The sequence below is a fragment of the Lepisma saccharinum genome, chromosome 22 (assembly GCF_977018435.1).
Source record: "Lepisma saccharinum chromosome 22, izLepSacc3.1, whole genome shotgun sequence".
Classification (NCBI taxonomy): Eukaryota; Metazoa; Arthropoda; class Insecta; order Zygentoma; family Lepismatidae; genus Lepisma; species Lepisma saccharinum.
Genome location: NC_139250.1, coordinates 43,895,811 through 43,909,206, shown reverse-complemented (window position 1 = coordinate 43,909,206; position 13,396 = coordinate 43,895,811). Strand labels below are relative to the sequence as shown.

At 38.6% G+C, this 13,396-nt stretch overlaps 2 protein-coding genes across 3 annotated transcripts in view; one reads left to right on the top strand and one right to left on the bottom strand.

Annotated features, from left to right (window-relative positions):
• Positions 1–13,396, top strand: part of LOC146004693 (uncharacterized) — a 191,413-nt gene that overhangs the window by 169,383 nt on the left and 8,634 nt on the right. The window contains exon 5 of one of the 2 annotated variants that reach the window (XM_083143638.1): positions 4,412–4,527. The exons of the other annotated variant lie outside the window; for it this stretch is intronic. The gene's annotated coding sequence lies outside the window, so the exon portion shown is untranslated. The remainder of the gene's footprint in view (positions 1–4,411; positions 4,528–13,396) is intronic. 2 annotated transcript variants of the gene reach the window in all.
• Positions 8,121–12,372, bottom strand: LOC146004581 (histone-lysine N-methyltransferase SETMAR-like). The gene is made up of 2 exons (XM_083143451.1): positions 11,640–12,372; positions 8,121–8,224 (listed from the first exon to the last, which is right to left on the bottom strand). Exons 1-2 carry the CDS (start codon positions 12,283–12,285, stop codon positions 8,121–8,123), a joined length of 750 nt encoding a protein of 249 aa, XP_082999577.1. The 5' UTR covers positions 12,286–12,372.

Sequence of the window (13,396 nt, the reverse complement as noted above, 5' to 3'; positions counted from 1 at the left end):
TCCCCCACAGTTCCTCATGGAGCGCACCATGGCTGACCAGATCAGAGACCAAAACTTTTCTGATTGTGTTATTGTTATTTGAATTGTTGTTTTAAATCTACTTTATGCACGAAAAGGCTAATCAAGACTGGAACTACAGTTTAAAATGGACTCCAAACCACTGTGTGATGTGCCTCCACCAGGTATCGAACTCTGTACTCCTTGATTAGATTGGCGTTTTATTGTTAAATAACCCTTTTGGACAAAGACAATATGTTCCTTTGCAGATACCTTGACTTTCAGACCAAACATTATCTCCCGCATACAGGTGTGCCTATAAAGTACTGCATGCAATGATAGAAGCAATTGAACCATAAATGACATTCTTAAAGAAAGAACAAATGTAATAAGTCAAATTTTATAGAAGAGATATACTGCAAAATATCATGTAAAAGGTGCTTCCTTGAGTTCTGCGCTTGCAAAATGGGGTGGGAAAATAACATAATATTTCTCGCTTGTCTAGCACCCAAATGGAGCATCCTAGAAGAAAAATGCACAGAACCTTTTTTGTAGAGAATTTTATGTAGATTATTTTTCATCATAACATCTTTTGCTGTAAAATGCTTTCCAAGCGATATGATTGCAAAAAACTGATTTTGGGTGCCATTTTTCAAAGATGGCGGCCAAATCTGGGGTGGTAGAGGGGTGCAAAATTAATATGTTGTTAAGAACCCTTTTAGAAAAATAATAAAGTTTATTTCAGCTTTCCCTGATTTTTTTCCTTATTAGACTCCCTTATTGACTGGCCTAATGAGTCTTTAGTGTGTTATTTGACACAAGAAATATCGTTGGCAATGATGAATCAGTAGTGCATACATCACATACGATAAAATATTTTTTGATACTTTCTCAAAGTCTGAACTGGCAAAAAGTTGGCAAATTTCTTCTACAATTCATGGGAAATCCTGTGTGTGTTAATCATGATACATTTAACATGGAATTTCACGTTGTATGGGACGTGTCCATATTTTCACTTTTTTCAGAACATAAGCACCTCAGGTATAATCTGCTGCCCTTGCGTTTCCTAACAAAGGTGGTGAACAGGAGCATACTTCCATTTTCAGGATGCATGCAACAATGACTGTACAATTTCTGGATGTGGTTTCAAGATAGTCCAGAAGTAACGGACTTTCTTTCCAGAATACACTCGACATAACATCTGACAAAAGTAAAACAGAGAAAAAGGAACAGACTGCACCCTACGCAACAGAGAGCCAAGCGAGATGTCAAATAAGGTAATGCAACCTACTCTCGAGGCCAAAAATCACCTCTGGCATGACTCATATGAACAACTGGTACAAGGCGGGCTTCCTTTCTGAAGGATAACGACAGTTTCACAAAGTCCGAACTTCATAATAATTCCCATATTACATGCCTCACATGCCCTCAGCCTCTGACCTCCAACTCGGCCTCGACCTCACATGGCCTCAGCCTCCAATCTCAAGGTCAGCCTCTGAACTCCATATTGGCCTCCAACCTCACATGCCTCTGCCTCTAGTCTCACAGGGCCTCAGTCTCCAAGCTCAAGGTCTGCCTCACATGGCCTCGGCCTCCAAAATCCATCTCAGCCTCAGCCTCCAACCTCCTACTCGGCCTCAGCCTCTGACCTCCACATGGCCTCAGCCTCACAAGGCTCTTGGAGACACGAGGCCCGACCTCCGCAGGCTGGACATCTCTGCTTTAAACTGTAGGTCAAGTCCCGATTAGCCTTACTGTGCATAAAGTGGACTTGAAACACCAACTCAACTTTGTATAACAACTGCATCTTGCACATGGATATTTTTTAGGATTGCCAGAGCAAAATCAAAGAAGTGGTCATGCAACGAGATTATCTGGTATTAGTGTGTTGCGGAGCAGGGCAGAAAGAGGTAGGTAGGTGAACTCACACCCCCAATCCTTTTACAAGGGGTGTCCCATAAGTAGTGAGCCTGGTAGGGTTCCCATAGTTCAATCTGAAAATAATTTGGGGATTTGAAATATCAATTCTTTGTAAGTGTATATGCAAAGTGGTGTCCAGTTCTAACCATCCCCTTCTTCTTGGCAGGAGCTAGAAGTGTGCTAAGTGCGTAACGTCAGAAAAATGAAGAGAGAAGATATACGAGCAGTGGTCAAGTATCTGTTGAAAAAGAGGTTGAGTCCCAAGGAAATCCATGAGGATACGGTGACAACATTAGGAGACGATGCAACATCCTCTGCCACAGTGGAGATGAGTAGCCGAATTTAAGCGGGGGAGAGTGAGTGTGGAAGATGATCTTCACCCAGGCAGGCCAGTGGAGATGGTGACACAAGAAAATGAAGAGAAAGTGCACAAGATTATTCTTTCAGACAGACGTGTGACTGCGATACATTGCAGAGGAACCGAAGATGTCATGGGTTACAAAACTTCTGACAAGTAAACAAAAGTTGACAAGATGCATGATCTCAGAAGAAATCTTGAGCTGTTCCAGGCCGGTCCAGACGGATTTGTTGAACAACTTGTGACTGTTGATGAAACCTGGGCTCATCACTATGTACCGGAGCCAAAACAGGCATCAAAACAGTGGAAATACCCCAGCTCCCCCTCCCCAAAGAAAGCAAAGTCTGGTCCCTCTGCTGGGAAAGTGATGACGACAGTCTTCTGGGACTCTAAGGGTGTTTTATTGGTTGATCATCTCAGAAAGGGAAACACCATGACCGGAGAGCATTATGCTTCCCTGGTGAGGCAATTACGGGATGTCTTGAACACTAAGCGATGGGGAAAGATCTCTAAAGGGGTGATTCTGCATCAGGACAATGCACGTGTTGCATCGCTTGTTGCGATGGCTACCATCTGTGATTGTCGGTTTGAATTGTTGGAACATCCTGCTTATTCACCCAATCCTGCTCCATCAGACTTTCATCTCTTCCCTAACCTGAAAAAAGCTTCAGGCAGTGTGCATTAGCAGTGAGATGATGACATCATCAGTGCTGTGGGTGACTATTTGCAAGCCTTGAGGAAAGCTTTTGTGAGACCTGGATAAAAGCACTGCAGAAGCGTTGGCAAAAGTGTGTGGACCTGCAGGGAGACTACGTAGAAAAATAGGTTGCTATTGTGGTCCCATCCTATTCCCTTCTAGGTTAGGCTCGCTACTTATGGGACACCCCTCGTACCAATGTTAGAAATTACTGAATAAGAATTCGGTCTTTTTTGTTTGAATTGTTGTTTTAAGTCCACTTTATGCACAGATGCTATACTGATCGCAGGCCCAGCTGGCGGCTGACCAACATAGCTCCATCTGTCCACCAGTCGTCTTTGGGGTTTGTGTGGCTCAATGAGTGCTTTGTGCACTATTGCATAACTTTTACCCAGTTATGAAGCTGATCAACTCTTTCTCTCCCCCATTTTACAGTATGTTTGGCAACATGATGTGTATCTGATGCTCATTTGTGTTCTCCTGCCAGCAACATTCGATGGCTTGTGACAGGAAAATGCCCAATGTCAGCCGAAGAGAATTTAACTGATCGTCAATTCATTGTTTCCCATCTGCCAGCTTTAAATGCGACCAGTATTACCGGGACTGCCCTGTCTTGTAAAAGGCAAGTGCAGAATACAGGAAATCAGGAATGCAGTCATAGGACATGTTATCTAAGACATTCATATTTACTATGTGCGAATTACTCACAAGATTAACAATATAAATTACAATTTTACTTACGTTTTTTGCGAGTATAATACATTTTCTTAAATTACGACGTTTCGAGAGATAACTTCTCTCTTCTTCAACTTCGCAAGGGAACTCGTTGCAGACAACTTGACTGTGGAATAGTGAACGGTTTTTAGAATTTTAAAGGTTTTTACAGTTTTTAAAAATTCATACAGGAGGACAAATAAGTTTGTATTATAGATTTTAACTTTTGTAAACGATGGCTTTAAAGCACATAAATTGTCAGTGCGTAATCGATCTTCCTATACTTTTTCTCTGCTTGCATTTCACCTAAAATCCTTAATCCTGATGACAATGGAAGAAATATTTTGACGAAGCTATGACTATATGAATTGCTTATAAAACACCGAAATCTGAAGAAAGGAGAAGTTATCTCTTGAAACGTCGTAATTGAAGAAAACATATTATACTCGCAAAAAACGTAAGTAAAATTGTAATTTATATTATATTGTCATGTGATCTAAATTTCTCTCTCTGTGAATTACTTTTTTGCCATGTAAAACTTGATGGATTATAGCTTAAAATGTACATGGTTTCTCTATAAATTCAAACAGAGAGTGAGATTTGTTGAGGTACTTTTGTGAATTATATTTTCATACTTTTACTTGATTATATTATGGCTTTATAAAACTGAACCTTTAAACTGAATCAAATATTTACATTGTAATGTAATGAACTTGATTTTGTAGGGAGATGTTGTTGGCAAGTATATGGTGGCCAATAAATTCAAGAATGAATGTAAGCAATATGCATGTGGAAATGATGATACAGTATTTGAAGATGAGAAAACCACCCAACCATTCTGGTAAGTAATTTTATTTATAATGTGAAAATTTAAATTATTTTAAATGAATTATGTATGTGTGTGTGTGTGTATGTATGTATATGAATGAAAGGCTGTAGTATTGTACAGGGTGAGGCAAAGTCTGGCACCACCCTTTTAATTTGAAAACGTCTTGACGGAGGGCGATGAAATTTCGGATATGGGTAATTGGAGTGGGGTGCACCAAATGGGGCTAGTGTGTATCATGGTGGCCATTTTGAATGCCGACATCTTGGAACTACATCGAGATTTTCAAATGGGAAGGGGGTCATGTAGCATATCATTTTACATGTGCGTTTTCTCAGAAATAAGAATCTGCAGTTATTTCCCCCCTAACTTTATTTGGTGAGGATATTTTCACAGTTGAAGTTCACATTTGGCATAATGTAATGGGTTGGTATTTATTTGTTCCAGGTGATCTAACATGGCTCTAACCCTCCAAGAATGGATCGAAATTGTTGTTATAAGTGGGGAGCGCAGTGCCAGGGTCATTGCAGAAGATTTCAATGCCCAGCATCCAGAGAGAGACGACATCTGAGTTAACCACAGTGTTGCGTATAATGGAGAAGTTTAAGGAGACAGGATCCGTGTGCAACAGAGAACTTAGTGGACGGCCAAGAACAGCTACCGATGAAGAAATTGCAACTGCAATCATGGCATCCTTGGTCAAGAACCCGAAATGCATTACCCGGCGTTTGGCTTCAGTGTCAGGAGTCAGTCAGAGATCCATACTCCATGTGTTGCATACTAACAAGTTGTATCCCTACAAAATTCAAATGCAGCTGTTCTTAACTGAGGATTACTCAGACAGGCAGTTCCAGTTTGCAGACTGGGTTTTGGCTCCTTGCAACGAGGATCCCCAGTTCCCGAAAAGTGTTCTGTTTAGCGATGAGGCCATATTCTTTGTGAACGGTGAGGTAAATAAGCAGATTCATCATTATTGGTCAGATACCAACCGATCGTGGACAGATCCTTGTAAGGAAGTCTGTGCGGTGCAGCAAAGGTAATGGTGTGGTGTGGGATATGGAACACCCGAATTGAGGTTCCTGTCTTCATCCACAACAACCTGAATGGGGAGAGATATCTGAATAATCTCAAGGAAGATGTGTTCCCCTTACTGATGAACCCAGATGGCGAATTACCAGCCTATTTTCAGCAGGACAGTGGGCCTCCGCACTACCTGTTATGTGTCAGGCAGGGATTAGATGAACAGCTCCCGGATCACTGGATTGGTCGAAGAGGGTCCACTGAGTGGCCATCCCATTCTCCGGACCTTATGCCTCTTGACTTTTACCTTTGTGGTCATCTTAAAGCCATAGTTTATCAAGAGAAGATCACTGATCTCCAACATCTCCAGCACCGGATCCAACAAGCATGTGACTCTGCCAACCCTGCAGTGTTATTGCGTGTCCATGAGGACTGGCTGAAACATCTTACGTTGTGTGTAGCACAGAACGGGCAACACATAGAGCACATCTTGTGGGATGCCAAATGTGAATTTCAACTGTGAAAATATCCTCACCAAATAAAGTTAGGGGAAAATAACTGCATCTTCTTATTTCTGAGAAAAACGCACATGTAAAATGATATGCTACATGACCCCCCCTTCCCATTTGAAAATCTGGATATAATTCCAAGATGTCCACCCTGATACACACTAGCCCATCTGGTGTGGCCTCACCCCAATTACCCATATCCGAAATTTCATCGCCCTGCGTCAAGTAGTTTTCAAATTAAAAGGGTGGTGCCGGACTTTTCCCTCACCTTGTAGAATGTCTACATTCTGAAACTGGTGCAAATTTTTTTACATTTCTAGTTTTGTGAAATATATATCTCGTCAAGGAAGACTGTCATGGTGGTTGCGGTAAACGCGGTTTAAAATTACTTACGTGAAATTTAAAATCCTATTAATTTCGAAGATCCACTGTCTTCATTCACAAAAGGGTACCCTTTTGTGAATGAAGACAGTGGATCTTCGAAATTAATAGGATTGAACCATTAAATTGTGCAACGCGGAATTACGAAATCTTTTAAATTTCACGTAAGTAAGGAAGACTGTAATATGTGAATGTTTCATCAAACATTGAAAAAAAAAATGTTTTAGTCCACTTTATGTTCAGTTGGGATAATCGGGACTGTAAGTAGGATACAAATCACGATCATGTGTGCCTTACACCTAGGACCCCTTGTTTACAAGGCAACAACACAACCACTATCCATTAATGAGGTCCCTACCCATACAGTGCAAATCTCCAAGGGATATCCCTCAAAAATAGTTTGATAGACTTACATAATCACAAATCACGGACATTTGTGTGCTGTATGTGTAGTATTGAACTTACCTTGATTATTAATATTCTACTTTAGTACACTCATTTCTATAATCTGACATATATGTAAACATGAAACTTATCCTAAGCATCAATGTAATCCTTATGCATCAATGAATGTTTATATTATATGTAGTCTAAGTATGAATCATGAACATGAAGAAACTAACTTGCTATAAGCTTGTACTTTCCATTCACCAATCCTTTTTCTTCCAACAACTACCACCATAACTGTCAACATGTCACTACAATAAAATATTTCTAAGAGAAAAGTAATTCTTTGTCTTGTCTACTTGACCAATTGCATCAATTTCCAAATTCTCATTGAGGTTTCAAGTTTTGCAGTTTTCCAAACTAAATTTCAAAGTAAAACCATGTTTAAAGATAATTATTCATATTGGCCATGTAAGTCCAAAAAATGAGTGCAAATAATTAAATTCTTTAGGTAATATTTTATGTTATGTTTGTTTGAGTTGGTGTTTTAAGTCCACTTTATGCACAGAAATGCTAATTGGGATTGGACCTAGAGTTTAAAGTGAAATCCGAACCACTATGTGCCTCCACCGGGTTTCAAACCTTGAACCCTTTGATTACAAGGTGACAATGCTATCACTGTGCCATCCGGAGGCCTATTTTATGTTACGGAACATGTAAAAGATGTATTTACAAAAAACACAGGATTTGTTATTAATAGTTATAATATGCAATTCCAGAACAACGCACATATGCATGCTGCATTAGAGATTGAAATTTAGTTATTTTGCATTGCTTTAACCCTACGTACACCAAGGGGTTACGCGTAACACCACACACCAAAGGAGGGTTAAAAAATGTCCACCACACAAATCATTATTTTCTGTCCCAGGAAAATGTAATATTCTTATCTATTTTGTAGTAACTATAAACTAAGACAACTGAAGGCTACGAACAGAACAGGTATTAAGTATATCACCTTTTTTATTTGTTATTCTTACAATATATTTTAACATTATGGAAATTCTATTCACATATTTCCCGAATTATAAGAGCAAGGATGTAGTACTACAGACATAAAATATTTTTGTTGTTGGAAGCTACAGAGTAAGCATTATTGTCTTATATTACTTTCCAAAAGTCATTGTTGGTTACTCTGAATCAATAGTCTTGCGTTTGCAAGAACGGCACACGTTACTTTTTTTTCACTATGCTTTCCACAAACAAAGGCTTCACATTTTCCACATACAATTTTTGTTTTTGCAAACTTGTTCAACTGTACATTTTTTGATCTGGCTTCTTTGCAACAAAGAACACATCTTCCTCTTCCTGTCTTCGGTTTTTTACATGCACATAATGGTACACGAATCTTAGAACTATGTGTAACAAATGACATGGTAGTGGTAAATACTAACTTCCCACATAAAGAAATCCATAAATACACTAGGGAAGAACCAACAAGAAGGGAAAAATCTATAATTGACTATTTCATAGTAGAGAGAAATACGATGAGAAAGATAAGAGATGCCAGAGTCAAAAGAGGGGCGGAAATTGGGAGTGACCATAAACTATTAATAATGGAAAGAGTAGTACATAAAAGTAGAGTGCTAAAAACTAAAGGAAAAAGACAGGAAAAACAAAATAAAATAAGAATAAAGGCATATAAATTAAAAGATACAAAAGTTAAAGAAAAATATCAGCAACTAATAGAAGCAAAGATACAAGAGAAACATGAAAAGGAAGAAAGAGATGTAGATATATTGTGGGATGAATTTAAGAAGATTTTGCTACAGTCTGCAGAGGAATGCTGCGGGACAACATACATCGGAAACAAAATGAAAAGAACGGCTTGGTGGACAGATGAGCTGAAAGAAGAAGTCATGCACAAGAAAATACTGTGGAAAAAGTACCTATCAGTTAATGATTTAGAAAGCTTCGAAGAGTATAGGAGGCAAAGGGATATAGTCAAAAAGAAAGTGTTAGAGGCTAAAAAGAACTCATGGAGAAAATTTGGGGAAAGTATGGAAGAGAACAGCCGAGAAAATCAAAAACTATTCTACAAAGTTTTAAAGACTATGAGAAAAGATAAAGAAAGCCCATTAAAATACATAAAAGGAAAAGATGGTAAACTAAGAACAAAACCAGAAGAAATCATGCAAAGATGGAAGGAATACTTCGAAGAATTGCTGAAGGATGAAACACAAACTAACAGGACGGAGGTTCAAACAGGAAACGAAAGAACAGAAGATACAGAAATGGAGGATGAAGAAGAGGAAATAAATGATATCAAAGTAGAAGAATTAAAAGCAGCATTAAAGAAAATGAAGTTAGGTAAGGCTAGTGGACATGATGGTTTAACACCAGAAATGCTTAAGTACATGGGAAATGCTGGAGAGCAACTGTTTTTGAACCTATTGAATGCTATATGGGAAAAGAAAACTGTACCGAAGGAATGGGAGATATCAGTAATAATCCCAATCTTCAAGAAAGGGGATAATAGAGAATGCAGAAACCATCGGGGAATCTCATTGCTCAGTGTGCCAGGGAAGATATATTCAAGAATCCTGGAGAACAGACTCAGAAAATATGTCGAAGAGCAATTGGAAGAAAGTCAAGCAGGCTTTAGACCAGCAAGAAGTGTACAAGACCATATTTTCACCCTCAAACAAATAACAGACAAGACAATAGAATACAATAAAAAGGCACATGTATGTTTTGTAGATCTACAAAAGGCTTTTGATAGAGTTCCTTGGAATGAGATATGGAAATCTTTAGAGAAGAAAGGAGTGGATAAAAACCTAATAAAAGCAATCCAAAGTTGGTACAAAGGATGCTGATGCTACGTGAGGACGAGAAACCACCAGTCAGAGGAATTTGAAATAACAACAGGAGTTAAACAGGGAGATATACTATCACCATATCTATTTATAATCCTATTAGATGAAGTAATAAAGGAATGCCATATAAAAATGAAACAATTTCATGTAGGATACTGGAATATGAAATCGATTAAACTAACAGAGCTCATATACGCTGATGATATTATACTAATAGCTAATACACAGGCTAGTTTACAATATAACCTAAATATTCTTAATGAAGAATTAAAGAAAAAGAATATGGAAATAAATACGGAGAAAACTAAAACAATGATAATTAGCAGAGAAAAGACAAACCATAAGTTAAAACTGAATAACAAACCTTTAGAACAAGTGACAAATTTCAAGTATCTTGGAGTAATTATAAACAGTCAAGGAAAAGAAGAGGAAGAAATAAGAGATAGAATCATGAAGACAGGAAAGCTATATCAAATGATAAACCGAGGATTTATAGGCAAAAAAGAAATATCTACCCAAACAAAATTCACTGTATATAAAACAATTTATATACCAACACTTACATATAGCAGTGAAAATTGGACAATGACTGGAAAACACCTGAAAAATGTACAAACAATGGAAATGAGGTACCTTCGAAGAATAAGTGGGAAAACTAGGAAAGATCGGATAAGGAATGAAACCATCCGGCAATCTTTAAATGCTCAGCCACTACAAGAAACAGTTGAACGTAATCAACTCAGATGGTTCGGCCATTTGAGCAGAATGAGTGAGACGAGACTGCCAAAACAGATATGGGAAGCACGTCCACAAGGAACAAGACCAAAAGGAAGACCAAGAAAGACATGGAATATGAGTGTCAAAGAGATTTTGGAGAAACGAAGCATAAGATGGAAAGAGGCACAGGAAAAGGCGATGGACAGAAATGTCTGGAGAACTCTCTGTAACCCCTCGACACCGGCAGGTAGAAGAGGACGCGACTAAGTAAGTAAGTAAGTAAGGAAGCTACAGAGTAAGCATTATTGTCTTATATTACTTTCCAAAAGTCATTGTTGGTTACTCTGAATCAATAGTCTTGCGTTTGCAGGAACGGCACACGTTACTTTTTTTTCACTATGCTTTCCACAAACAAAGGCTTCACATTTTCCACATACAATTTTTGTTTTTGCAAACTTGTTCAACTGTACATTTTTCGATCTGGCTTCTTTGCAACAAAGAACACATCTTCCTCTTCCTGTCTTCGGTTTTTTACATGCACATTATGGTAACACGTTACACCTCTTCCTGTCCGGTTTTTTACATGCACATTATGGTAACACGTTACACCAAGTGTGGGTACTTTGTCCACCACGAAAACTTATTTTAAAATTTTGGGTTATTTTCTAGAAATTAAAAGTATTGAATGACAGAAAATAAAATTTATATTATTTTTGACACAAAATCTGAGTTATGACATGATACTAATGTGAGAGAATTAACATATACGAGGGTGGTTTGAAAAGTTCTCGGAATGGAATAGAAAGAAACAACTTACAACAGTGATTTTTATTTTATTTTTCAATGTAGTCTCCCTGTACACTAATGCACTTGGTCCAGCGATGTTCTAATGCCTTGATCCCATCTCGAAAATTAGATTCCTCCAGGCCTGTGAAATACGTGTCAACTTCGGCTATTAGTTCTTCCTTTGAAGAGAATCTCCGTCCACCGAGGAAACTTTTGAGTTTGGGGAAAAGATGGAAGTCTGAGGGAGCCAAATCAGGCGAGTAAGGTGGATGTGGCAACAATTCGTGACCAATTTCATGAATTTTTGCCATGGCAACGACACTTGTGTGAGGGCGCGCATTGTCCTGATGCAAGATGATTTTCTTTCTTGCCAAACCTGGCCTCTTTTCCCGTATCTTATGCTTTAGTTGGTCGAGGAGATTAGCGTAGTATTTTCCCTTAATTGTTTGACCAGTGGGAAGATAATCGATCAACAGAATCCCTTTTGCATCCCAAAACACTGACGCCATTACCTTTCCAGCCGACCATATTGCCTTTGCTTTCTTTGGTGGTGGTGAATCAACATGTTTCCACTGCTTTGACTGTTGTTTTGTCTCTGGGGTATAGTAGTGGACCCAAGTTTCATCTGTCGTCACAAACCGGCGCAAAAAATCTGTTTGGTTTCTCTTAAAACGAGTCAAACATTGTTCGGAAATGTCCACTCTGATGCGTTTATGGTCCTGTGTTAAAAGTCGCGGCACCCATCTTGCAGATAATTTTCTCATATCCAATTCAACTGTTAAAATGTGATACGCCCGTTCAGATGACATTCCTACAGCTTCAGCAATTTTACGCACTTTCAGTCGGCGATCCTCCATGACCAATTTATGCACTTTTTCAATAATTTCTGGGGTAGTAGCACATTTTGGGCGACCACTACGTGGATCATCTTCTAAGCTGTCCCGACCAAATTTAAACTCGTTTGTCCACTTTGCAACAGTTGAATATGAAGGAGCAGAGTCCCCCAGTGTGTTCAGAAAATCGGCATGAATTTCCTTTGCTTTCATACCTTTCTTTACGAAGTACTTAATCACCGCTCGAATCTCGATTTTTTCCATCTTCACAAAGCACTGCACGGGAACAACTACAAAGTGACGTCCGCACCACAGATCTCTACCCAGAACACTGACGCGCCACGTGTTTATTAATAAAGGATGGCCTATTACTATGCGGGAACCTCGTTGTCCTAGCATTGACATCTGGTGGTGATTCCGAGAACTTTTCAAACCACCCTCGTATTTGCTGGCCTCCGTGCCAGACTGGTTTGCATAGTGCACTACAACATCAGAGGTTCCGAATTTGAATCCCAGCCTGGGCATAGGTGTTCTTTGAGCGTATCCCATCATCAATTTAATCATATCATCACTCACCTTCATCTTCACAAATAGCAAAAAAGTGGTAGAAATGTGAAGTAAAATGAACCTAATCAATCAAGCAATTAACATATACTTAGGATCAGGGTTTGCCCGGGTGGGCCCAGCCCAGTTTTTCCCACGCTGGTTCTTTCAGAAAAACCCCACCTTGAAAAAACCCACTCAAAATGTGTTTTTTTTTCTTCAGAAAATGTTGTAAATTATTGCTTTAAATGATGAGAGGTTGTAGAATTGTCAACAGTTTGAGAAAACGTGTAAAATGAAGGGTTAGCCAAGCTTATAATACTCAAAATAGTTAATGTGATAGAAGTCACAGTGGGTTTTTTCAGGATATTTTCTCAAATTATGTTAGAAATTGACTTTTAACAGAAATAATGCGAACATACGTATATCCAAGAAACAAAAAATCAAAAGGGTCTGAAATATTTGGATACAAGTTAAATGGACAAAGCTTATAATTTTGAAATGTGGTAGCACTTTAGATATCAGTCACTTCCGTATGTGGGCAAGCCACATAGTTTCACCTGCGACGATCAACTTTTACAATACATTTTTCCATGTATAAAACATTACAAAGGAGAATTGAGTACATTTTATTGAAATGTGAAAGTAGAATAAAGTTAACTGTGCTATAATTATACCAAACACTTTTTGAATGATTCATTTCATTTCTCAAAATTTAGTATGTGTGCAAATGTTCTGTTTTCTTTCCAATGCCTTGCACTGAGACAGTGACCCCTCCCTCCCTCCAGTTCAGTGCATTGATGGAACGTAATGGGTTGCTTGCCCATGTAGG

Bases quoted from the DNA above. Each gene is read 5' to 3' on its own strand.
- LOC146004581 (XM_083143451.1), bottom strand. From the start codon at position 12,285: ATGGAAAAAATCGAGATTCGAGCGGTGATTAAGTACTTCGTAAAGAAA. The intron at 8,225-11,639 runs GTCAAACAATTA...TGTTACACATAG, and splicing joins GATCGATTATCTTCCCACTG to TTCTAAGATTCGTGTACCAT.